The sequence below is a fragment of the Ambystoma mexicanum genome, chromosome 13, assembly GCF_040938575.1.
Source record: "Ambystoma mexicanum isolate Mex_15411 chromosome 13, UKY_AmexF1_1, whole genome shotgun sequence".
NCBI lineage: Eukaryota > Metazoa > Chordata > Amphibia > Caudata > Ambystomatidae > Ambystoma > Ambystoma mexicanum.
The window spans coordinates 665,081,345-665,105,299 of NC_090938.1; the positions used below are offsets into that span (position 1 = coordinate 665,081,345).

At 49.3% G+C, this 23,955-nt stretch overlaps 1 protein-coding gene across 14 annotated transcripts in view; it reads right to left on the reverse strand.

Annotated features, from left to right (window-relative positions):
* The window catches only part of SRCIN1 (SRC kinase signaling inhibitor 1), a 1,709,922-nt gene that overhangs the window by 79,192 nt on the left and 1,606,775 nt on the right, over nucleotides 1-23,955 (reverse strand). For 9 of the 14 annotated variants that reach the window (XM_069634673.1, XM_069634672.1, XM_069634684.1 and 6 more), the window contains one exon: nucleotides 20,409-20,450. The exons of the other annotated variants lie outside the window; for them this stretch is intronic. In XM_069634673.1, the coding sequence (XP_069490774.1) occupies nucleotides 20,409-20,450 (42 nt within the window). The remainder of the gene's footprint in view (nucleotides 1-20,408; nucleotides 20,451-23,955) is intronic. 14 annotated transcript variants of the gene reach the window in all.

The following is a 23,955-nucleotide window of genomic DNA, read 5'->3' on the forward strand; positions in this document are numbered from 1 at the left end:
AAAGAAAAAATCAATATCAGTTTCGTTTCTGATCTGTCTTTCTTAGTAGTAACCAATCACTGATCTCTGGGTCATACTGCCCCCAGCCAATGACTGCCCTCTCCCTAAGCCCCGCCTCTGGCAGCCATCCTCAGATTTGGTAGCACGCAAAGTGGCAGTATGACCAAGTGAAGAGCCACAGAGGGGTAGGTGGGAGGGTTCGCATGTGAATCCATGCCAGACCCATGCTGGAGAACAACAGTTACAGGTAAGTAACTTGTTCCTTCTCCAGCATGGGGTCTGGCATGGATTCACATGCTCATGAATAAAAGAATACATAGCAGTATACACATGCACAACCACGGGAGGTGGCAAAGGCTCAACATTAAGCATTACATTCAAAACTCAACATTAAGCAATTCTTACCTCCTCACCAGGTGAACAGGTTGTGCAGCACTGCTTGGCCGACCCTGGAGTCCCGATCGACGCAGTAGAATCTCGTGAAGGTGTGCGTAGACCTCCACGTAGCAGCCCTGCAGATGTCCAGCAGGGGCACACCAGACAGGAACACCGTAGTAGCAGCGATCGCTCTGGCCAAATGGCTCTCAGACGGCCGGGCAGCGGTCGGTTTGCCAACCGGTGACAGTGCATGATGCAGCCGGAGAGCCATCTGGAAATGGAAGTCTTAGAGAGAGCATTCCCTTGATTCACAGACCCAAAGTTCACAAACAGTTGTGACGTCTTCCGAAAACTCTTTGTGAGGTCCACGTAGAACTTCAGTGCTCTAGCTACATCCAGCGAGTGCAAAGTCCTCTCGGCCGGCGTCGAAGGTGACGGGAAGAAAACTGGTAACACCAAGGGCTCATTGAGGTGGAAGTCTGATGGCACCTTGGGCATGAAGGAGGGGTGCGTCCTCAGCACCACCCTCGTGTCATGAAAAATCAAGTATGGAGGCTTGCAAGATAGGGCCTGGATCGCTTCCACTCGTCGCGCGGAGGTGATGGCTGTAACGCTCACCTGACTCCCACGGGGGCGCTGGCCTGGTTCGCGCTGCTGTGACCTCGTCTAGGGTGATGCGCAGGGTTCGGAAGATGGACTGGACCGGGCCCCAGATCTGGCTTGTCTGACTCGCAGAAGTATCCTTCTGTAGGTGAGAATAGGGGGTTAACTGTCTGCGGGGTAATGCAATCGGCCTCCCACTTACCCCTCTCACCCTCCTCAAAACCCTTCTGTGCTTCCCCGTAGCGTCTCACCTTAGGGTCTGGAAGGACAAGCTCTCCATCCTGCTTCTGATGCAGGGGCGCGTTGGTATCCAGTTACGTCACTGGATTTTCGGATGGGTGAGAACCAAACTTGCTTGGCTTCCAGGTAAGTTTTTCTATAAGTGGTTCCCCTTGTGTCCATGCATTAATGTTCTAATGCTAGTGTCTTTTTCCCCATAGGGGCCGGGTACGGAATGCCGGGGAACAGGCACCGACCCGAGGTGAGCGGTGAAATCCTTGTGGAAATCAGGTAAGTCTTTAATGAGTGTTTTGGTAATGTCTTTTCATTCACTCATTAACGCTGATGTCTTTTTCCCCTTAGGGGCCGGGGTCCGAAAATGCCTGGATGCGGCGCGGACCCGAAATGAAAAGGGAATGACCCAACAGGTAAGTCTTGACATGGAGTTTTAGCTTCCCTTTTCCCTTCTTTCTCTCACCTTTGTTCTTTTCTTTTTCTCCCTAGGCGCGGGGGCGCGACTGCGAATCCGGATGGTCGCTGCTGAACATGGAGGCGCCCTCTAAAGGTGAGTAGAATGCGGCGCTGCAGCGATCGATGCAATGTGCTTTTAAAAATAAATGTCTTCCTTTTCAGGATTGTCGGCGAAATGTCTCTGGGATGCAGATTTAGCAGGTGAGGCTTTTTCCTTCTTCTGTTCTCTTGTTTCCTTCCTTTGCAGGTGATTCAGGATGCTGGCAGGTGTGGCAGAAGTCAAGGTGCAGGAGCACACACGGTGAGCGTCCAGCTGCTAGATGCAGAACAACGCGAAGCACGTGTGGCTGATCGGGTGTGGTTTAAATAGCCTTGGAAGAAGTTCCTAGAATGTGTCCTTCCTCCAATCAGGTATGTATCATTCCCCGACCACGCCCGGGTGGTAAATGAGTCCCACAGGTAAAGTAGTTCCTTTCAGGCCTCAAGGAGGCCGGGGTTCTGCAGCATGGTCTGCATCAGGTAAGTGCACCCAAACACTTTCATAATGAGCCTGGCGCCTAGACTGACGTTTTCTATGAGCCTGGCGCCATAGGCGCCAGGACGCTGTCCAAAGGGCCCCTATAAGGGGGTTGCTGGGACCTTCCCCGGGGACTAGATGTCCGCTTTCGGGGACGCAAGGCCTGTGCCGGCTCCCCGGGAGCGGGCATCGTGACAATGGCCACGAGGAACGCGGTCTTCCATGACAGGAACTTCAAAGGCGCCGAATGCATAGGCTCGAATGGGGCCCCCATGAGCCTGGTCAGCACCACATTAAGCTCGCATGCCGGGGCAGGAGCCTTCACCGGCGGGAACGATCGGAATAGTCCCTTCATAAATTCCTTCACCAGGCAATGAGACCACAAGTACGCCCGTCCCGTAGTCCTGGTATATCAGGAGATGGCAGCCAGATGTATTTTGATGGAGACGTGAGCCAGTCCAGCTTTGGCCAGCGACAGTAGGTACGGCAGTACTTGAGGGGCCGTAATCCGCAGAGGGTTAATCTTCTGTGCACGGCACCAGACAGATAACCTCTTCCACTTATGACCATAACACTTAAGAGTTGAGGATGCCCTGGCTTTTGCAAGAACCTCTCTGCAGTCAGCCGGGATATCGTACCCTCCAAACTCTAGTGCTGCAGGAGCCAGGCCTGCAAGTTCAGCGACTTTGGGTCGTGAAGGAGAATGGCGCCCCCTTCCCTGGAGAGAAGATCTGCGTCCGCCGGCAGCTTGACTGGTGGGGACGTTGACAAGTCCAGAAGGTCCGGGAACCAGATCTGCCCCGGCCACGCCGGTGCGTCGAGGATCATTCTGCACCTGGACTTCTTGAGCTGGTTGATGAGGCGGAGCAGCAACGGCAACGGAGGGAACGCGTATAGAAACAGGCCGTCCCAGGGGAACGAGAAAGCATCGCCCATGCTCCTCGGCTGCTGGAACCTGCTGGCGAACCTCTGGCACTTGGAGTTTGTCGCCGTCGCGAAAAGGTCAATCCGGGGTTTGCCCCATCGTCGAAAGAGCCGATCCACCTGGTCCTGCCGTAGTTCCCACTCGTGGCACGAGCGCAGCTCCCTGCTGAGTGAGTCGGCGATGGTGTTTTTTATTCCTGCCAAGTGGAAGGGAACCAGAAAGATCCCCTGGGCGACAGCCCAGTGCCACAGATCCTGGGCCTCCTTGGATAGGGCTGGGGATCTGGTGCCCCCCTGCTTCCGTATGTAGAACATCGTGGTGGTGTTGTCGGTGAAGATCCTCACCACTTTGTCCTTGAGGGACGGAAGGAACGACTTGAGTGCCCAGAAAACTGCTCGGAGCTCCAGAATGTTGATGTGGAGAGACCTCTCCTCCGGGAGCCGAACGCCTCTTGCGTGGAGATCTCCGGTGTGGGCCCCCCAACCCTCCAGAGAGGCGTCCGTCGTCACCGTCTCCTGAAACGCTGGGGTTTGAAAGTCCGTGCCTATAGTGAGGTGAGCACGGGTACCCCACCATAGGATCGCCCGACGGAACTCCTTGTCGAGAGGGATCCTGTCCTCGAAGCAGCCCGTCGCCTGAAACCAGCGGGCATCGAGGAACTCCTGTAGCGGACGCATGCGAAGTCTGCAAAGGGGTACAAGGTAAATGCATGAGGACATCATCCCGAGGAGGGACTTGATGGACCTCACCCTGGCCACGTCCATGGCTAGCAGGCGCCGCACCTTGCCCAGGATGGTCTTGGTCCTTTCCTCTGACGGGGAGGCCAATTGCCCCACTGTATCGAGCTTTGCTCCCAGAAACAGTGCTACTTGCGACGGAACCAGGTGGGATTTGGGGTAGTTGATGGGGAACCCCAGTTCCGTAAGCAGCCGGACGGTCCTCGCTGTGTGTTCGACGGCGAGTTCCCTTGTCCTTGCCCGGATTAGCCAGTTGTCCAGGTAGGGGTAGACGTGGATCCCCTGCAGGCGCAGCCGCGCCGCCACTGGTGTCAGGCACTTGGTGAATACCCTGGGTGCCGACTTTAGTCCGAACGGTAGGGCTCTGAACTGGTAGTGGCGTCCCTGAACCACGAACCTGAGAAACTTCCTGTGCCCTTTTAGAATGGGGATGTGGAAGTAAGCATCCTCCAGGTCCAACGACGATAGGAAGTCGCCCTCCTCCAGCTGTCCCAGCACGTGCTGGAGGGTGACCATCCTGAATTTCTGTGCCTTCATGTATTTGTTTAACCGACGCAGGTCCAGGATGGGGCGCCAACCACCTGTCTTCTTTCTGACGAGGAAGTACCTTGAGTACACTCCAGAGCCCAGGAGCCTCCTGGGGACGAGCTTGATGGCACCTTTCTTGAGCATCGCCCTCACCTCCAACAGCAGTTGAGGGATGTGATTCTCCTTCCTGGCCACGGGAGGAATGCGAGGGCACTTCTTTTGGAATTCCAGCGAGTGCCCGTTGGCCAGGGTGTCCAGCACCCAACGGTCGGTGGAGATGGACTCCCACACGCTGACGAACGTCGTCAGCCGGCCTCCCACCGGGGTGCTTCGTTGGGGCCCGATGACACAGCCGGGTCAGTCTTGCTTGGAGGCGGCCTTGCCGCCTTGGCCTCCTTGGTGACGCCGGCGGGATCCCCCTTGCTTGCCGCAACCTCTGTAGGCCTCCTGGGAAGAGGAGCGGGCTGCCTGGCGGTATGTGGAGGAGCCACCGCTGGATTCTTTGGAGGCACCCTGTCTGCCTCCGGAGGTCCGAAAGGGCCGTCGTTGTTGAAGTACCCCTAGGGCCCAGGCCGTCTCTGAGTCGGTCTTGATGGCCTGAAGAGACTCGGCCACTGCCTTACCAAAAAGGATGTTGCCGTCGAACGGCATATCCAACACTCTGGTCTGGACGTCCTGGCGAAAGTCTGTCGCCTTGAGCCATCCTCGTCGTCCGAGGCAAACTCAGTTGGCGAAACCCGATATCGGCAATGTCCGTTGCCACTGTTATGGTGTGATCCGACGCCACCTCGCCTTCCTGCAGAATTTGTAGGGCCTCCGCCCTCTTGTCGTCAGGTGGGAAGTCTAGCAGGGGAGCTATCTTGAACCAGAGCTCCCTGTCGTAGCGGGCCACGATCGCTAAGGCATTGGGCGCCTTAATCGTCATCGCCGCTGACGAGATGACTCGTCATCCCATGGAGTCCAACTTCTTGCCCTCGCTGTCCGGCGGGGAAGTGGAAGTTGAAGCCGCCGCACCCGCTGCTTTCTTCTTAGCCGCTGCCGAGACGACAGAGTCCGGCGTGGGCTGGGCCCTGAGGCACAAGGGGGCGGCATCGGGGACTCGGTACTTCTTCTCGTACCTTTACCTCTTGGCGGGTGTCGTGGAAGGGTTCTTGAGGACAGCAAGCCCCTCGTCCCAGATGTCGTCGAGCAAAGGCACTGCGAGGACTGTCTTCCTCTTGGCCTCTCGTCGTTGGTAGAGAAACCCTTCCTTTTTTTGTTCTTCAGGGCGGAGCTGGAAGTGCTCGGATGCCCTGGTTATCATGGCGTGAAAGGAGCCAATTTCGTCGGCTGGAGAAGACCGAGGGGTGATGACGGGATGTCCGCTGTGTCATTGCCGCTGTCGTCGTCCGTCCTCATCGCTGTATCCGTCACCGTATCCTCTCTAGGGTCCGGCGAGGGGGATGAGGGGTCCACAGGCCTCGCGGGCATGAAGGGCGGAGAGGGGTGGACTCTCCTCCGTTTGTTCGGAGGGTTTCCCGACGGGCCTGGTTCTGGATCCTCCGTCGGGGTCCGTGGTAATCTCATCCTTATCTCGGTACATAAGGATTGGATCGCCAACAAAATGGCCGCCGAGCTATCCTGGGGCTCGGGTAATGGCTGCGACGGACGGGATGGCTGCCCCACTGGGTCCTCTTCGTCGCCATTGTCGCTATTTTCGATCACGTCAGCGTGGACCGTCCCCTGGGATCGAACCTTCTCGAACCTCTCGTTGAGGCCCTTCTCGGTTTCCACCAGCTCCTCCTCAGAGGCTGATTACGAGTCTGTAATGGCCACCGCCCCCCCCTCTTTTTCCGCCGGGGACTTCACGGGGGCCTTAACGATGGGCTGGAAAGAGGATTCCCTCCCCGGTGGCAGGGATACTCTGGGCCCAGAGGCCGCTTCCACTGGCGTAGTCTCAGCCGGCTTAGCCAGGGTCGCAGCGACCACTTCGGTAGAGGCCTTTGCCGGCTGTATCAAAGCCCTCACCACCTTTGGTGCGTCCTGGGCCTTCGCCTTGGGGGGAGGGTCAGCGCCTCGCTCCCCCTTCGAGATTGACCGGGGCCGCTCCAGCAGCTAACCCGGGTTCTTGGACTTCCTCTTCCCCGAACCAGAGCGCTGGCTCGTGGTCAACATGCCGGGGAAGTCGCGTCCTGCCTGGCAGCCGAAGAGCCTGACCTTTCGGCGCTCCCGGTGGCCGCGGACTCGCGGTGCTTGGCCTTCTGTTGGGCCCCCGTCGCCGGGGCACCCTGACAGGACTTAGAAGCCCGCTCAGACTTTTTCTTCACCTTCTCACCTGCTGTGCCCTTCTCCAGCCAGGCGGCGAGGCAGGAACGACGATCTTGTTTGGTCCGTTCCGAAAGGTTCTTGCAGAATGCACAGTCCTTCTCCACGTGCGTCTTGTCCTCATGAAGGCAGTAGAGACATTGCGAATGCTCGTCCTCCTTGAAAACGTTTTGTAATCCGCATCCAGGGCAGCACCTGAACAGCTTGGATCCGGGCGTCGAGCTTCCCTTGTCCTGGGCCATGTCCGTTGAGGTCGGCCGCAGATCTTCCGGAATCCTCCAAGAAGCGTAAACTCGACGAAAACTTCACCCTTGAGGGGCGTAGAAGAATTCCGAAACGGGTCCCCGTTATCAGAAGTAGAAACGGTGGAGCTTGAGGCTCGATTAAACCGAAAAAATGAGAAAATCTCCTGAAAAAGAGCGAAAACGCAGCAAAAACTCGAGAGCTAAAGCACGAGGACTCCCAACACTTGAGCGTGCGGTAAAAATCTCAGGATGGCTGCCAGAGGCGGGGCTTAGGGAGAGGGCAGTCATTGGCTGGGGGCAGTATGACCCCAGAGATCAGCGATTGGTTAATACTAAGAAAGACAGATCAGAAACGAAACTGATACTGATTTTTTCTTTACCGAGGATTCCCAGCCTGACGACGGGGAATATTCATGAGCATGTGAATCCATGCCAGACCCCATGCTGGAGAAATGCAATTCCTGAAACCCACCTTACTCCTAAAAGATCAGGGTAGGGAACAAGAAGCCAACTGGAAGGGTAGTGAAATAAGGAATTTCCATGTTCTGGACAGTGAAAGGATGCAAGCTCAGCGAAAACATGTCCTGTCCCAGAAAGCAGAGGAAGAGGGCTGGTAAGGGAAAGCCAGTGGTTAGGGAGTTTGGGATGGGAACCAGGCTTGAGTGTTTCATGCATGCCTGTTAACTTCCCTTTGCTAAATGCACACCAAAGAACAGTCGAGTTGCAGCATCAACATCACAAATGTAATGGGGAAAAGGAGGATGGTCCTGGATGTAAGAAATTTAGATACACTTGGAGACTTCCCAGGATGTCATTTAGGTGTATTTGCCATGGATAAAGTGTGACATTCATCCTCTGAAAGAAAAGTGGTTACTTTTATCACATTTTCTGAAGAAGACTATGCTAAAGAGGCAAAGAATATCTTGAGAGTTTTGGGTAAGAAAAAGAGCACATGTTGGTTTTGATTAATCAGAGACATGTGAAGCTAGCTCGTATAGCATCTCTAAATTGTAAGGGGCCCTCCAAATGGAGTACAGTGAAGTAAATACATTGTTCCCCTCTTAATTTTAACGACCTCCAAAGATTTAATAAAATAATCTCTTTGCATTATTTTATTGTGAACCACTTCCACCAGTGCATCTGTCTGCAATGGGGAGAACATTATAGGATCTTGAACAAGAAACAATGTGCTTGCCTGGTGCCAGCCCAGACCTGCCCCAGAAGGCAGCACAAGGCAGGCTCTGAAAGGATTGAAGGATTGGAAGCAACATGATTCCACCTCCCAAGATTAAACAGAAATCTCCCAGGGCAGCCAGCTCAGCGTGCCAGCAAAGGGAAGATGACAAAAGGCATCCACATGCATTTCCAGGCTCCCCAATGTGACTTCAGCATTTGTTGATTCACAACAGGAATGCTTATTATTGGTCCATTTGACCACAGGATTCTCCCATAATGAGTTGTACCTTAACTTGCGGTTTTCACCAATGACCTACCCAAGTTAAATGCTGTTACAAGAAACAAGAGTCACAAGGGAAACCCATCATAGGGGTCACAGAAGAACAAGTTACTAACCAACTGGTAACGTTCTTTCGATTGGATGTTCCTCCAACGTATTCCACATCTTTGACATGTAATGTCCACAGCTGTGTACTGCAGAAACTTTTTCGGCAGAGGGCGTCCTGCGTCAACGGCATCGGGTCGATGTCCGACAAAGGCCTCTGTCGAGGGCGACGTCACCGGATGTTATAAATAGGATGCACGGTGCCCGTAGCCTCAGCTTCTTGTTTATTCCTCCTTAACGTGTGTCATGCACCTATCCAATGCCTGCTTGACTGCACATAGCCTTGCGGAAACGTAAGCTGCAATCGCATAGGCAATTTTCCAGAGGGGCAGGCTGGGAGGGTTGATGTGGAATACGCTGGAGGAACATCCAATCGAAAGAACGTTACCAGTTGGTTAGTAACTTGTTCTTCGAATGGATTGTGTCCTCCAAAGTATTCCACATCTTTGACAGACTCCCAAAGCAGGACCAGAAAATGGAGGAGGGAAAAGAATTTAGAGTACCCAATCAGATGGCAGAATATAGAACCGCCCTACCAAAGGCCATATCTTGACCATGGATTGTACCTAGGGAGTAATGTTTAACAAAGGTGTGGATAGAAGCCCATGTGGCTGCATTACAAATATTCCTAATAGGAACTCCCCGCTGCAGGGCTGTGGAAGTAGCTACGCCACTAGTGGAATGAGCTCACAACCCTTCAGGCCAGTCTTATTAAAAATATAAAAACTCAGAGCTCTCCTAGTGTCCAGCCTATGGAGATGCTCCTTTTCCTTACCAGGATGAGGAGAAGGATAGAAAGAAAGAAGAACCACTTTCTGGTTCAAATGAAATTCAGACACTACCTTAGGTAGAAAGGAAGGACGTACCATCGGTACAACCCTATCCTTGTGGAACACAGTAAAGGGCGGCTAAGACGAAAGTACCTGCAATTCACTCTCTCTACGAGCAGAAGTAACCACAACCAAGAACACTGTCTTGAAGGACAATAATCTCAAAGGACAAGAGTGCAAAGGTTCAAACGGAGCACCCATGAGGAATTTCCAAACCAAATTCAGATCCAAAAATGGCACCTGGAAAGGGGACGGCGGGAACACATTAGTGAGTCCTTTAAGAAATTGTGAAATCAAAGGAATCTTAAATTAAGAACATTCTTCAGACGAGTGCTTGAAGATAGACAGCGCCGCCAGGTAACCTTTAATGATACCCACTTGAAAGCCCCTGTGGGCCAAAGAAAGCAAGAAAGATAACACCACAGGAATGGAACACTGAAAAGGATCAAAATGTTGTCCTCTGTACCAGATGCAAAACTTACGTCAACGGTACAGGGATTTTGTTGCTGGCCTCCTGGCCGAAAGCAACACCTCCATCACGTCATCCAGGAGGTACCAATCTTTATACCTCAACCTTTTAGATACCAAGCGTGAAGGTTAAGAGTCCCGACCTCTGGATGGAGAACCTGCCCCCCCTCGCGCGAGAGCAGATCTTCTCGGTAGGGAAGACAGCGTGGAGGGCAGATGGACATTTCTAGAAGGTCCAGGTACCACGCTCTCCTGGCCCAATCCGGAGCAATGAGGATCATGTGGGATCTGAACCTCCTTAACACTTAAGGAATGACAGGGACTGGAGGAAACGCATACAGCAGTGGGAATGACCAATCTACTACAAATGCGTCTCCTAAGGCTAAGAACTGCAGAGAGCGAAATTCCTTGCTGAATTGCCCAGAACCAGAGCTGCATTGCCTCTCTGCACAACGTGAGTGACCCTACCTCCCCCTTTTTTGTTGAGGTAATGCATGGCCACTGTGTTGTCCGTCATGATCAGGACACTCTTCCCCCGCACAGACGGCAGGAAAGCCTTCAGGGCCAGCCTGATGGCCCTAAACTCTAACAGGTTGATGTGGAGTTTGGACTCCGACGGTCAAGTCTTTGGCATGAAATCCCCATCCTGTGAGGGAAGCATACGTCACTACAGTCACCTCCTGCCATGGTTGCAAAACGGCTCCCCCTTCATCAGGTTCCCTCCGTTGGCCCACCACAGAAGATCTTGGGAGACCGAGAGTGGAATCTGAACGGGATCCGACATTTTGCCTGAGAACTGCGACCACTGCATCTTGAGGACCCATTGCAGGGATCTCATCCTCAGCCTGGCCTCTGGCACCAGAAAAATGCAGGAGGCCATGAGGCCTAGCAACCTTAAGAATTCGAAGCCGGGAGACTCTGGGCATGTTGGAACTTGTCCACCATCTGCACAATGTGATGAGCCCTTAACTTGGGAGGCGAACACTTCCCCAAGGATGTGTCCAGCACAGCCCTGATGTACTGGAGCTGTTGGGAAGGTGTCAGATGCGACTTCTTGAAATTGAGGGAGAAGCCCAGCCTGTAGAGGGAGCGGCAGGTGAGACCGAGGTGATCCAATGCTTGTTCAGGAGAACGCATACGTATCAGCTAGTCGTCCAGGTAGGGGTAGACGTAAATCCCCCCCATCGCCTGAGACATGCTGCCACCACCACCATTAGCTTGCTGATGACCCTCGGGGCGGAGGTCAATCCGAATGGCAGGACCCAAAACTGAAAGTGCGAGTTGTCAGCTGCAAACCTCAGGTACTTTCTGTGCTTGGGATGAATCGGCACATGAAAGTAAGCATCCTGTAGGTCCAGAGACACCAACCAATCCTGAAGTTGAAGGGCCTGGAGGACTTGAGAAAGAGTGACCATCTTGAACCTCTCCTTCCTGAGAAGTTTGTTCAACCAACGCAAGTCCAGGATGGGTCTCAATCCCCCATCTTTCTTTGGAAAAAAAAAATATGGGCAATACCATCCCTTGTTCCTCTCCGCTACAGGCACCTGTTCTATAGCGCCTTTCTCTAGCAGGGTCAAGATTACCTGCACAAGGAGCGGATCTGGAAGCTTCAAAGAGAGTTTCCCTGGTGGACTGTCGTGAAGCCGCATTAGGAAGGGAAGGCATAAGCTGTGGGCTATTGTATCCAGAACCCAGGCATCCGAAGTAATAGCTAGCCATTCTTTGAGATGCTGAGACAGTCTGCCCCGAACCGGTGAACCATGGGACATGGCCTCAGGACTGTTTTGGAGCAGCTGCATCAGCGTCTGAAGGCAAAGAGGCAGCTGCCTGAGCGGCTTTGGCACCTCCCTGAGCGGCTTTGGCACCTCTATTTCCCCGATCACCACGGGTACTTTCTGCTGACCCCTTTGACTGGCGGCTCCTCTCATTCTACCAATGAAGGAGTAGTAATGAAAATAAGCTCCCTCCATTGCTGTCCCTTAGGACGAAAAGGTGGAGGTTGATGCACAGCTGTGCTTAACGATTTTGCCACAGGTTTTGAGGTCTGCAACCTCTCAAACTCTTGTCAGCCTTGCTGCCAAACAAATGCGTGCCATCAAAGGGCATGTTCAAAACACGGGCTTGCACATCTGGGGCAAAAACTGACTTCCGCAACCACGCAAATCTGCGTATAATGGTGCTCGCAGCCATGGACTGGCTAACACTGTGGGCCGTGTCCAAACCCGACTGAAGGGATTCACACATGGCATCCTTACCATCTTGCACGACAGCAAGGGACCCTTCTTCCCCCTCGGGAATATGCTCAGCCGCAAGAGAAACAATTCCACTGAGTGTCTGAAAATCTTGCCACATCACAAGTAGAGTTGGCTGATTTCAGCACCATACTCCCGCAGAAAACACCTTGAGTGCCCAACCATTGAAACGTTTGTCGTCCCTATGCGGAGGGATGGAAGGGTATGGCGCCTGCCTCGAGGTGGCCGTAGCCGCCTCAACCACCAAACACTCGGGAGTGGGGTGAGATGAACGGTAGCTGGGGTCGCTACCAGAAGGGCAGTATTTTTTAGTTAACGATTTGTTAACTGTCGGAAGAGATTCCGCAAATGAAAAGGTAGCACCTGGTCAGAGCACGGACCTTGATCCAAAATATCCATCAAGTCGTCCTGAACAAAAGGCTCAGGAGGAGTGGACCAATCAAGATATTCCGTGACCCTAGCCATCAGTCTCCTGTAGGACGACTCAGCACGAGCCCCAGGCTCAGGCCAGCCAAATTCCACCTCCGGAGAAGTCTCTAAGCCACTGGTCATGAAGAGATTGTCTCAACTCCTCCAATTGACTATCTCCTGAAAAACCAGGAACCTCATCAGGCTCAACAGGGTCAGAATCTGACCTCTACTCCTCCTCACAGATGTCATCCAGAGGGAGGTAAAAGTTCTGTCTTTGGACAGCCGAGGATCCGGAGTCCTTAACAGGCCTTACAGACTTGGAAGTAGCCTTCCTTGGAGGATCCACCGCACCAGGGACCTCCGACGGCAATTCCCGGCCAAAAGGCCCCGAAGGCATCGAGAGCGCCGACGGCACCGACAGCTGGTATGAAGGCAAAGCTTCGACGTCCGTCTCCGACGGACACGGCGCCGATGGAGTCGACGCCGATCTCAAGCCCTTAGCAGGTTTCTGCTGTCTCGGTGGGGACGAGGACCGAGACCTGGAAACACGTCTCTTGCAACCATCCTGAGCCTTGTCCGAACGGGACCTCGAAGGTTCCCGATGAGGATTGTGCTGAGGACCCGAGCCCAAAGGCGCACGAGCCACGGATCGAGACCATTCCTTGCCGGCTTCATCAGAAGGCGCGGACGGAACTGTGCCTTGCCACTGGAAAACTGCCAAATCTGCTCCTTGAAGGCAGCCCATTCCTCCGGAGTAGAGGACTTTGTTGGGCAAGCCATTTTCCTCGTGTCTCCATCCTGCGAGGAGGACCGGGAAGGCAACCGGTGACAGCGCTTCCTAGAATGCCAAGACGAGGAGGACGAATGGCGGAAACCACTCCGGGACTGAGATCCCCGGGACTCCTTCCAACGCGGAGAGTCGCCCCTCGAATTGCCGGTGGTCATACCCTTTATATTTATGGGATTTACTGGATTTAGAACCCCTACCTACCTGAAGCTTCCCTTACGCTCCCACAAGGCCTTAGCAGTCAGCGACTGGCATTTGGAACAGTCGTCGGTGTCGTGACTCTCCCCCAAGCACCACAAACAAATGCGATGCGGGTCGGTAATCGACATCTTAGACTTGCAGTCCCGCCAAGTCTTGAAGCCAGACTGCAGAGTCCGAGGGGTCGAAGAGGGAGACATATTCATGAGGAATACACGAGGCGTGCCGATTCTCCAAAGCAAACACGTTTGCGGAAAAAAACAGAACTGAGGCTACGGGCGCCGTGCAGCCTATTTATAACATCTGGTGACGTCGCCCTCAACGGAGGCCTTCGAGGGGCATCGACCAGACGCCGTTGACGCAGGACGCCCTCTGCCGAAAAAGTTTCCGAAGTACACAGCTGTGGATATTACATGTCAAAGATGTGGAATACGTTGGAGGACACAATCCATTTGAATACTGGCCTCTATGCCGTTTCTAGGTAAAATATTCGAAAACAAAAGGATCGAAAAAAAGGGTTGAATATTTTTTTTTATTGGGGGTTTCCCCCCAACCCCTCGTTTTCTCTTTTAAAAAAACTTTTTTACATACAAAACTAAAAATATATATATAAATAAATAAAAAAAGCATTCAACCCTTTTTTTCTTCTCGATCCTTTTGGATTCGAAAAAAAGGTAATTCGATCCTTTTATTTCGATACTTTGAATGGACACCCTCTTTGCCTATAAGCTTCCCTTGGTACAAATGCCTGACGCTTTTAAGCCCCTCACCTTCTCTTGATGCATGTGTCTGGTTAGAGCCTCATCTTCAGAAATCTTTTACATAGTTATGCTTTCCTCTATAACCTTCAGGAATGGTAAATGGTAAACACTAGTGCTTAAAAGGCAAGGCAAACTCCAAATATTTAAGTCATTGACAGCTATTAGAGTCCACAAGGAGATTCATCAAAAACTAACATACTCTTTATTTGCCTAGAACTTGGACACCAGGAAAATAAAGAATACATTTTACTCCACCTCCTCCGTCAACAACTTGTACACAGGCACCAGATAGGAGGTCAGGGGAGCTACTCATCAAGAAATAAAAACAACCGTAAGTGCACATGACAATGGAATAATCATGTTCCAAGTAAAACTAACACCTCAAGACTATATAACACCCTGGCTAAGCTCATACAAAATGTGAAACACATGACTTCCACAATAAACAGCGAGTGGTTCTCGCATAGATAGCATCTCAAATGCCCCTAATAAACCTAATACAACTACGGTGAGGTCATCCACACCCCAAATGATGTTGTCATTTAGACACACTGTTCACCAAGAACATACAACATGGAAGGTGCAATTCAGATAGGAGGTCCAAAAACCTCCACTTATGAGAACGTGGCCACTTCCAGCTCGAAAAAACAACAGTTGATGTGTTCATCAACCTGACGGAGTTACGTTGAAAAGATGGAATCTGCATGCAGATGGACGCCAGCGTTTGTCTTATCAATGCTAGATCACCAATCAAATAAATGCACCCAATACCTTAAACTCCATTGAAGAATTTGCCAATAATCTTCTAGGGTGGACCAAAACAGGACTTCCTGATTAGTAAGTCACTATACTATAATTTTGAATCACCAAGTGATTCGGGTGATAGGTAAACAGGGTTCTAAAAACAGAGGATTGGGTGGTTCTTGTCTACCCAGATTACATCAAATAAAACCATTATGCTATATCAACATATAAAGATGGGAAGTCAAAATGTTTCTTATTTATCTTTTATAAAACATCCACAGTGCAGATTGAAATTAAAACAAAATCCTTCGAAGTGTTGCAGAAATAAGGAGTGATCTGACCAGAGACAATGGTGAGGGGAGGCACTAAAGTCCTGGACGAGGAGTGGGTGGAAGCTGTGAGTGGGCAGTACCACAACTGTCTTTGGTGATTAAACATCTAACCCATTTCTTAAAGTATTTGCTCAAATAATGTCCCTATCATGGGAAAAGAGGGCCTCGGAGCGGACATACGAATATGTGCCAGCTTTCTTTCAGAGTGATTTTTCTGGGACTAAAGGCCCTTAAGGATTTCTTAAAATGGTATCCTGTGAAGTCAGACTTGCATGGTGATTGATGAATATACAAGATGACCTTGAAATGCCTGGCAGTCAACTGACACCTGAACAAAGGTAGAGGGCGTTTCTAGTGGATAGAAGAGCCTCTCCACCAAAGAAAAAACGTTTACTGTAGAGTGCACTCAGGGCAGCTCCTAACTAGAGCATCCTCTGCATGGAAGTTTGTGTGCCCGCTTGCTGCCCAAAGTTTTGAAGGACCTTGCACTTGGTCCAGACAAATGTGATGAGCTCTCCAAAATGAGAGTCCCCTGATGAGCCAGTTGTTCAGGGATGGCTAGAGTAAAATCTTATTTGTCTTTAAGAGGTATGCTGCTACCATTGTTGCACATTTGGAGAAACCTTGAGATGTTAATTTCAGCAAAAATGGTAGGACTTTGGCCTGATAATGAAGACAACTACAATGAAATGCAAAAATGTGCAATCTTTTGTGATCAGGATGTGGAATTATATACCCAGAGGATCTACTGCACCATTTTAGTTATACTTTGTCACACGAAAAAAGATTTGGCGCACCAGCACCATCTTTTTACTGGGAACCATTTGAAGCCCAATATGTCTAAGCCACAGTGAGCTCCTTATCAATAAGCCAGGCCAGTATCCATTAACAGAAAGCCCTGCTGTGTATTTTGCTGCACTAATCATTTGAATGGAGAACACACAGCCCACCTGGTTTACCTTCTAGAAGTTGTGTCATGTTTTGGCTTGAAAGAATACCCTAGGTGTTCCCACAGGGAAAGATCACACCTCCAAACTGTACGGTTGCATTTGCTATTCTTGGCGCATTAGCCACCAGTGAGCAAGCTCTCGTACCCACTCCGTCCTTCTTGCTGCTTTCTTTCCTGGGTTGAGCACTGACGATGAATGGTGTAGGTTTTCATAAAATTTAATTCCAAATTCTGGCATAATGAGTACAAGCTCATTCTCAGATAAAGGAGGTCAGCGTTTGGGTCATGTATTTTATATCATATCTTTGTCTGTGACAAATGTCATCATAAGGAACATACTCATTGTCGGTCCTACAAACACTTGTGCCAATGGAATCAGTGGCCGAGGGCTCTCGTTTGGTTGAAGATTCTCAACGTATAGCTATTTCCTGTCAGGGAAGATCGAGATTAATGATCAGTTGTGCTGCAGCTCTCAGTTAAGTCTGTGCAGTTAAACAAGCCATCCACCAGAAAAATGCAAGATGGAATGAAGTCTAGTCAGTCAATGCTAATGCAGTCTGATGTCCCAGGGGCGTGGCTGGCCTAACTGGAGGGAGTGCTTTTCGAGGCTTTGGCAGAGGGGCATGCATCGGAGGTCCAGCTGGTATTCTTGCTCTCAACTGGAGTCATAGAAGAGGTTGAGCTTCTGCCCCCATTCTTGGAATCATGTCCCGTTAGCTTGGATGCATACTTAGGCCTTGGTGTGGCTGAAGGAATGGCACTGGGGTACTGTACTAATGTATGATTTAAGGGCTCCAGAAGTGGACTATTTTCTTTAAGGTTTACAGCATTCGTGGTATCATATTTGGAGCAGTCAACTGCTAGTTGTTGACTGAACGGCTCATAGTCAAGCTGTGTCGTAATCTCTCTGCAATCTTCCAAGACTGCTGGACATGAAGCCCTCCTCAACATCCTCACCAAACACATGGGCTTTGATGGAACAATCCTGCAATAGTTTGCCTCCTACCTCAACAGATATCAGCTTGTTCAAATGGGCCAACAGATTCCAGTGCAGCCTACTAACCTGAAGCTTGTCCACTGTCTTCATCAACCCATACACAGAATTTCTGGGGCTATTCATCTCCAGTGTGGACGTCAAGATACACCAATGCATAGATGACATGCACGGTTACCTAAAGACCAATGCATCAACAGCATCCAGTGATTTAAGAACTGTCTTTACCTCATTGAAGCCTGGATTTCAAGCTCGAGCATGAAGCTCAGTCTGACAAAGCCCAAAATCATTCTCCTAGGAAGCTCCCACAAGTATGCCAGAATTGGCTCACAGATATCAAGTGCAAAAGATGTATGCACTACTGTCACGCCGTGCAAAATATCTTGGCTTTACCAAAGACTGAGACCTTTCACTCAAAACACACACCATCAAGGAAACTGAAACAGGAATTTATCGGATCATGCTCCCCTGCAAAGCCAACCTTTGCATCCCACCCTGAGTTTCAGAACAGTTGTACAAGCCCATGGTCAGCTCCCACCTGGAATGTGTCAAAACCCTACTTGCAGGAGTCCCAGATGCCATCTTTCCTGCTCTGAAAGCAGTCAAGCATGTGGCACAAGCCTCATCGCAAAACTAAGAAAATACAAGTACATCACCCTCCATCTTCAGTGAGGTGCAATGGCTACTAATGGCTACTTATTTAAACATGAATCATGTTCAAGGCAGCCTATATCACCTGCAAACCTGTCACAATCAAATCGCTACTATCTGGCTAATAAACAAACCCTCTATGGAGGCCAATGCACCAACAAAAGCCATGACATCACCAGACTGGAAACAAAGAACCGCATGAGTGAAAAAAGTAGCAAAGAGGGCCTTTCATTCTATGCACCCTGTCTCTGAAACAGTTGCCAACACCGATAAGACTTTCTCTCTCCATCCTACGCCTCAGAAAGGACCTGAACAACCTACTCTTGCCAATCACGGATTGCTCCACTCAAATCCACTTCTCCCCTCCAGAGCTTCCCACCTCCCCTTGCCCATTCTAGCTATCTCTGCAACCTTCACACCCTTCCTGGGTGTACCCGCCCCTTGTCTTTCCAGCTAGGTTTGTTATTTATAAGTCCCATGCATAAATGTGGTGTGTATATATGTTGAATGTGAACCAGAGGAGGAATAGCCCCTCAAAAGCTATGCTCGCTGTATCCAAGCACTTGACATGATCAGAGAGACTCCGGGGTGGGGCAGAGGTGGCCTCAGAAGATGTCATGGTGTGAGTCATCGTTCTTCGTTACCTTTTTTGAAGGATGTGGCCTCCCAAGCTAAAGGCTTTGAAGGAATGCTAGAGGGTCACTCCAGGGAATCTCCCAGGTTATCCAGTAGTCTGATGCCTTTACTGTCCCTTCCCATATGAATATTTTGTGACAAAAAAAGGCCTGTCTCAGGTCTATTGGAATGAGGAAGACAGAAAATATAAATACAACTGCTGTCTTTTCCTAATTTTCTGCCTGCCACAAGATGTGCATTTATCAAAAAAGAGATGCATTTTGAGGGGGGAAAAAAAGGATAGGAAAACAACTAGAGAGATGTGTCTGTATGCACCTTGCCCCAGAAAATGCTTTGAACTGCTAGCGGGCAGCGAAAGCCATTGAGACATGTAAAAAAAGCCATTTAACAAATAATTTATAGTGTTAGTTCAGGAATCCTTTCTCCGCCAAGTTGATAAACCGACAGCACTGTGGGACACTGGAGCAGCTTGAACACGTTTCCTAGTTAGTTCTGAAGTTAGTATGACCTGCTTTCTTGTTTTTCGATATCCTTTAAGGGAAGTTAACAAACTAAATGCAATGCAGCATGAATTCAGTTTTTGGAGCTAGAATTGGTTATCAAATGGATTCAAAAACACAAACCGAAAAGCCAGCTAGGCATTTATCAAGGTTGAAAATAGAGTTTGCTGTGCTCCAAGATGCCGAACATAGATGCATTTAGTTACTGTTTATGGATATCTACACAGAACAGGTGAGGAAACGTGGTTAAGTGACATCCTCAGTTTTAGCTCTGATGTATTCTCAAGGACTCCCGGCATAACCCCCAGAAGACTACACTGGATGCAATGTCAGAGACTATCACCAACATTACAGGATCCCCAAAACCAGAGGAACCCTTCCATCTCCATCAATGGGACCTGTGCCCAGCCGAGGAACCAGCAAATCTGCAAAATGATCGTGTAAGGACCCTCAGGGGACGCAATGGAAAACACTGTCCGCAGAACAGGGATGACTGAAGAAACCATCAATGAAGCAAAGGACTTCCCTGCAACTACCTAATGAAAATAACTACATCAAAAGGACCTTCAAAACTCCCTTCTCAGGGAACGCATAAACTGCACTGAGACCCTGCACGGATCCCTAACAAGCAATGAGGCAAAGAAAAGCATAGGCACAGCCTATAGGAACACGCTGCACCCAAATAATGAAGGCGAAGAAGCCATCTCTCCAAAAGCCGACAGGCATATTTACAAATTTGAGAACATGGAAAAACTAACATTGGATCCTGAAAGGCGAGATTCCCGAAGACGCCCAAATATACCTGCATTGGATCACTGTATTACAGAGGAAAGGCTTTACTGCAAAAGGAGATCCTAGAGCAGCAGGAAGTAGACGCCAATTGCTACTCTCACGTAGGACATTTATTTTAAGAAACACTTTCCATTTCCTTAATACCTTACAAAACATATTAGTAAGTTATTAAAGCATTCTGAAAAAAAGCTGGCTGCTGTTTTCAGTTAATGCACAGGGGCAGGTGTCACCAGCACCACAACAAGATCAAGCATTTCCTCTTAGGCACATGTTCACCATTCCTGGCTCTTATCGAACGCACAGCACTTGTACCTTCAAGGGAGCCGTACGTTTGTGATGCCAATTAGCGGAGAAAGATGTCAGACCTTGACTGGACCCATTGACCGCTAAAGTGTAGTAATTACCAATGAAGCTCTAGGGTCACTATCCATTCTTATGTATAGGTAGGGTGAGCAAAGGATGGCTTAAACAAAATCAGGTGTATTGTTTTAACAGTTGGCAAACACAACGGAATGGCACACACAAGGAGAGGCTAGGTGCTTGGTAGGGGTTGTGAGCGAAGGCAGGTGAGGGGAACAGGTGGAGCAATTCAAAGGTGGAAGTGGCTTTGGTTACCTTGCTTTGTTGCCTCAGTAAGCTGGACAACCACAGCGAGCACTGTTAATGTTGGGAGGAATAAGCAAGTGAAAATGGCTGAAAAGCACAGGCCTCATTCCACACAAACACAGATACAGCATCAGTTCAGTAGAGATTCTCCAACCCAAGGCTAGCTCTGCTTGAGATTTCTGTTCTTCCTATTCTTCCACCACAATCCTAGGCCTTCCTTACCCATCACCCTTCACCCCCTGATCTCCTAGTGCTCCCACTCTCATCACAGGCTTCCAGGGACGGTGCATACAAGTGGGGGATGTCAAACTAAAGGCGTGCATTGGACCGTGGCATGCTACTGGCCAGGGGACTGCTGTTCACCAAGTGTGTTTAAAGCACCGGTTCTGGAGCATTAATGAGTTCTCTAACATGTAGATCTAAAATATGTTAAACAAAAAGGGGACATACTAGGAATGGGTGACCTAAGTGGACATAAAGGTCCTCTCTCATCTAGGCCCCCTGCATTTTAGGGTTCTTCAATTTTTAATGGACTGACCAGTGTGATATTATAGATTTCCGTCGGTGCACCATGACAAATAGGCCGATTGGGACATCAGGATTTACATATCTTTTTACTGAAGGTCTCTGTGATTCATAGGCATTCGTATGCATTAGGTAGCACGTGTGTTTAAAATATCATAGACAAGGGTTTTTGGGGATTTAGTAAATGGAAACAGATAGACCGTTAAAGTCCCTGAATCATGTGTTGAGAATGCACAAAAAGCACAGTGTAGCTGGGCCATTACAAAATAACGAAAGGGACTAGCACTTAACCAAAGACCCAAACTCCCCCAATATTTACCCCAACTGGTATTATAGCTCTGGTAATATGTATTACGAGTGGATAAAGAACAAGATAGCATCTTTTAGTGATATCTATTGTGATTCAATGTAGGCTGTTCACAGCACTATATTAGAGGAAGAATTTGCCTTAAAATAAATGAAATGTAATGCGACTGGATGAGCTATATGTTCTGTTACGTTACTGGGATGGATAGCAGGGACTGCTGCCGTCTGCATGATCTCTAGCGCTCCAGTGTAAGAATATATTTGGATGACTAACATGTTGTAACCTTCGAATTATGCACAACAGATAGAACTTATATTTCAATGCAGTGGGAGACATACAGCCTCTTATATACTTGGCCTGAAAGAGGTATTGCCCATAACCTGTCTGTAATACAGTATTCACCTAGAATGTTTGATGGCTTAAACTTCTGCTGACAGGTACTGGGATTACTTAAGATATTTAAAATTGCTGTGATGTGTGATGAAACTACACAAGGGAAATATCTGAAAATTGACAAGTAGAGTAGTTCATGACAACAGTCCTACAGGCACCTGGGCATTTTTTATCTTCAGTACTGAGAAAAGATGATTTCTTGCAAAGCAGAGAAAAGAGTTCAATCACTGAAAACGTACATGTCTGTTCCCCTTTCAGCATGCACCAGCTTCCAGGCCTCAGTCCTACTCTTTCCAGAAGTGCCTGCAACCGAGCAAATGGCAAGGGGATTCACCCGTAGGAATGTAGGCAAGGGCAACCTATGCAAGAGTCATGGGCACGTCTTGTTCCCTTTCCTCAGCAGTCCAAGGAGAGGTTATAATGATCCCTTGAGCAATACTGGGTTATGCTAGCATACTAATATGTAATCTGAAATTATCTTAAGCAATGACTGGCAAAAAAGTGCAGATTTGCAGGGAGAAATGCTTTAGAGAAAGCTTGTGGCATTGCCATGTAGCAGCTGAACAGATGACATCTAGTGCAGCGGCACATGTCGCAGGTACACCACTGATGCTGACTTTGCCCTTACGGCTTGTGTGTGGTCACCTGCTGGAAGAAAGGCTCTACTGAATGTTTTAGACGCCTAAAAGCAAGAGATTACCTAGCAGGCCAACAAAGCATTGAAAGTTTGCTGACCTGGAAAAGGGCAACCATATGTTACACAGAAGATCAGAACCCATTGGTTCTACGGATGCAGAAAGTCAGAGCCATTCTCAAATGCATAGCTCATAATACAGTCCCCTCCTATTCAGAAAACTGATACAGGCAAAAAGATGTTAAAAAGATTTCCAGGTTGAAGTGCAAATGGGACCATTTTAGGCAGAAGGACATGGGTGAGGGTGACAAACATGCCCTAATGAAAATGTGGGCCAGGCTCCCCACCCTAATGGGATCTGGAACTCAATTTGCCATGCAATCAAAAACAGTTTTCCAGGCAAGGAGTTGGTGGTGACAAGTGCCTCAGACTTGAATGACTTTCAGCAGTTTCAAAACTCCATCAAAGTGATGTGTGATAAATGAATGGTGCAATGAGAAGCATTGTGCTCCGGAACTCATGTATGTGGCTTTCCATGCAAGAGCCCAAGGAAATTAGGACAGAACAGCTTAGACAATGCTACAGAGGGCAGCGGAAGTTGGACAAAATCACACAATCCCAGAGAGAATAGAGAAAAGTATTAAGATAGGTCTAGCTCAGCGTCTTAAAGAACACTTACATATTTGAATAAACAAACAAATAATACCCACAATTCAGAAGACAAACACTCGCCTCAACGCTCCAGTTTTATCTGCCGAAATGTTTTTAGCATTTACAGATGCAATGCATGTCTCTGTTAAAGAAATAGGGTTATTGGAAACACAAAAATATATAAAGTCAGAAGTGTTCAGCGTCAGTCATGAACAGGACGGCTGAAAGTACGTCAAGAGTGGTAGATCAAACCTGAATCAGGTTGCCCACAAGGACTCCAAGGGTCAGAATAGGGTACTGCCAATAGAAAGTGACACTAAGGCGAGAAAACAGCTGCTGCAGGGATGACCAGCAATCTGCACCCTAGCTTGCTCGCAAGTTTTAATACCTACACAAGATCTATACAAAATAAATAAATACAAAATGTCTCTTATCTACATGACTCAGGCAAAGCACGCTAAAGGGGAAATGGATGAGCCTTGGCTCAAGGCTCTACGCTGAATGGCTCTCTCATGAAGAGGGGACATGTCTTTGCCACAAACAGGATTTTGAGAATTATGAAGCTCAGTGACCTTGGCGGGTCAGAACCTGCGGGGGTGGTGGGGAGTCTCACTCATCATTCGCATCCCAAAACACAGTTCTGAAGCTGTAGAAAAGAGGAGCAGCATCCCCGAAGGGTCTAAACAGAAGAGGGCTTGGGACCTTCAGCCTATAGGAGATACTGCATCTGTTGAAGCAGTAGAAAGGAGTTAACTTCTAAGAAGCATCCAAGCCAGCTACAAGAATTTCCAATGCTCAGTGAGAAGAGTCATCACTGTTTTATGATCCCAATGTCTGTCCAAAATTCTCCTCGTCATGAAGAGTCGGATGACACCCCTCAATATAATGAGGCAGCTGCGCAAAGGATCCTTCAGGGCTCTATAGTGTGCCATGGGCAGCTGCTCAAAGGATCCTTCAGGGCTCTACAGGGTGCCACAGGCAGCTGCTCAAAGGATCCTTCAGGGCGCTACAGTGTGCCACAGGCAACTACTCATAGGATCCTTTAA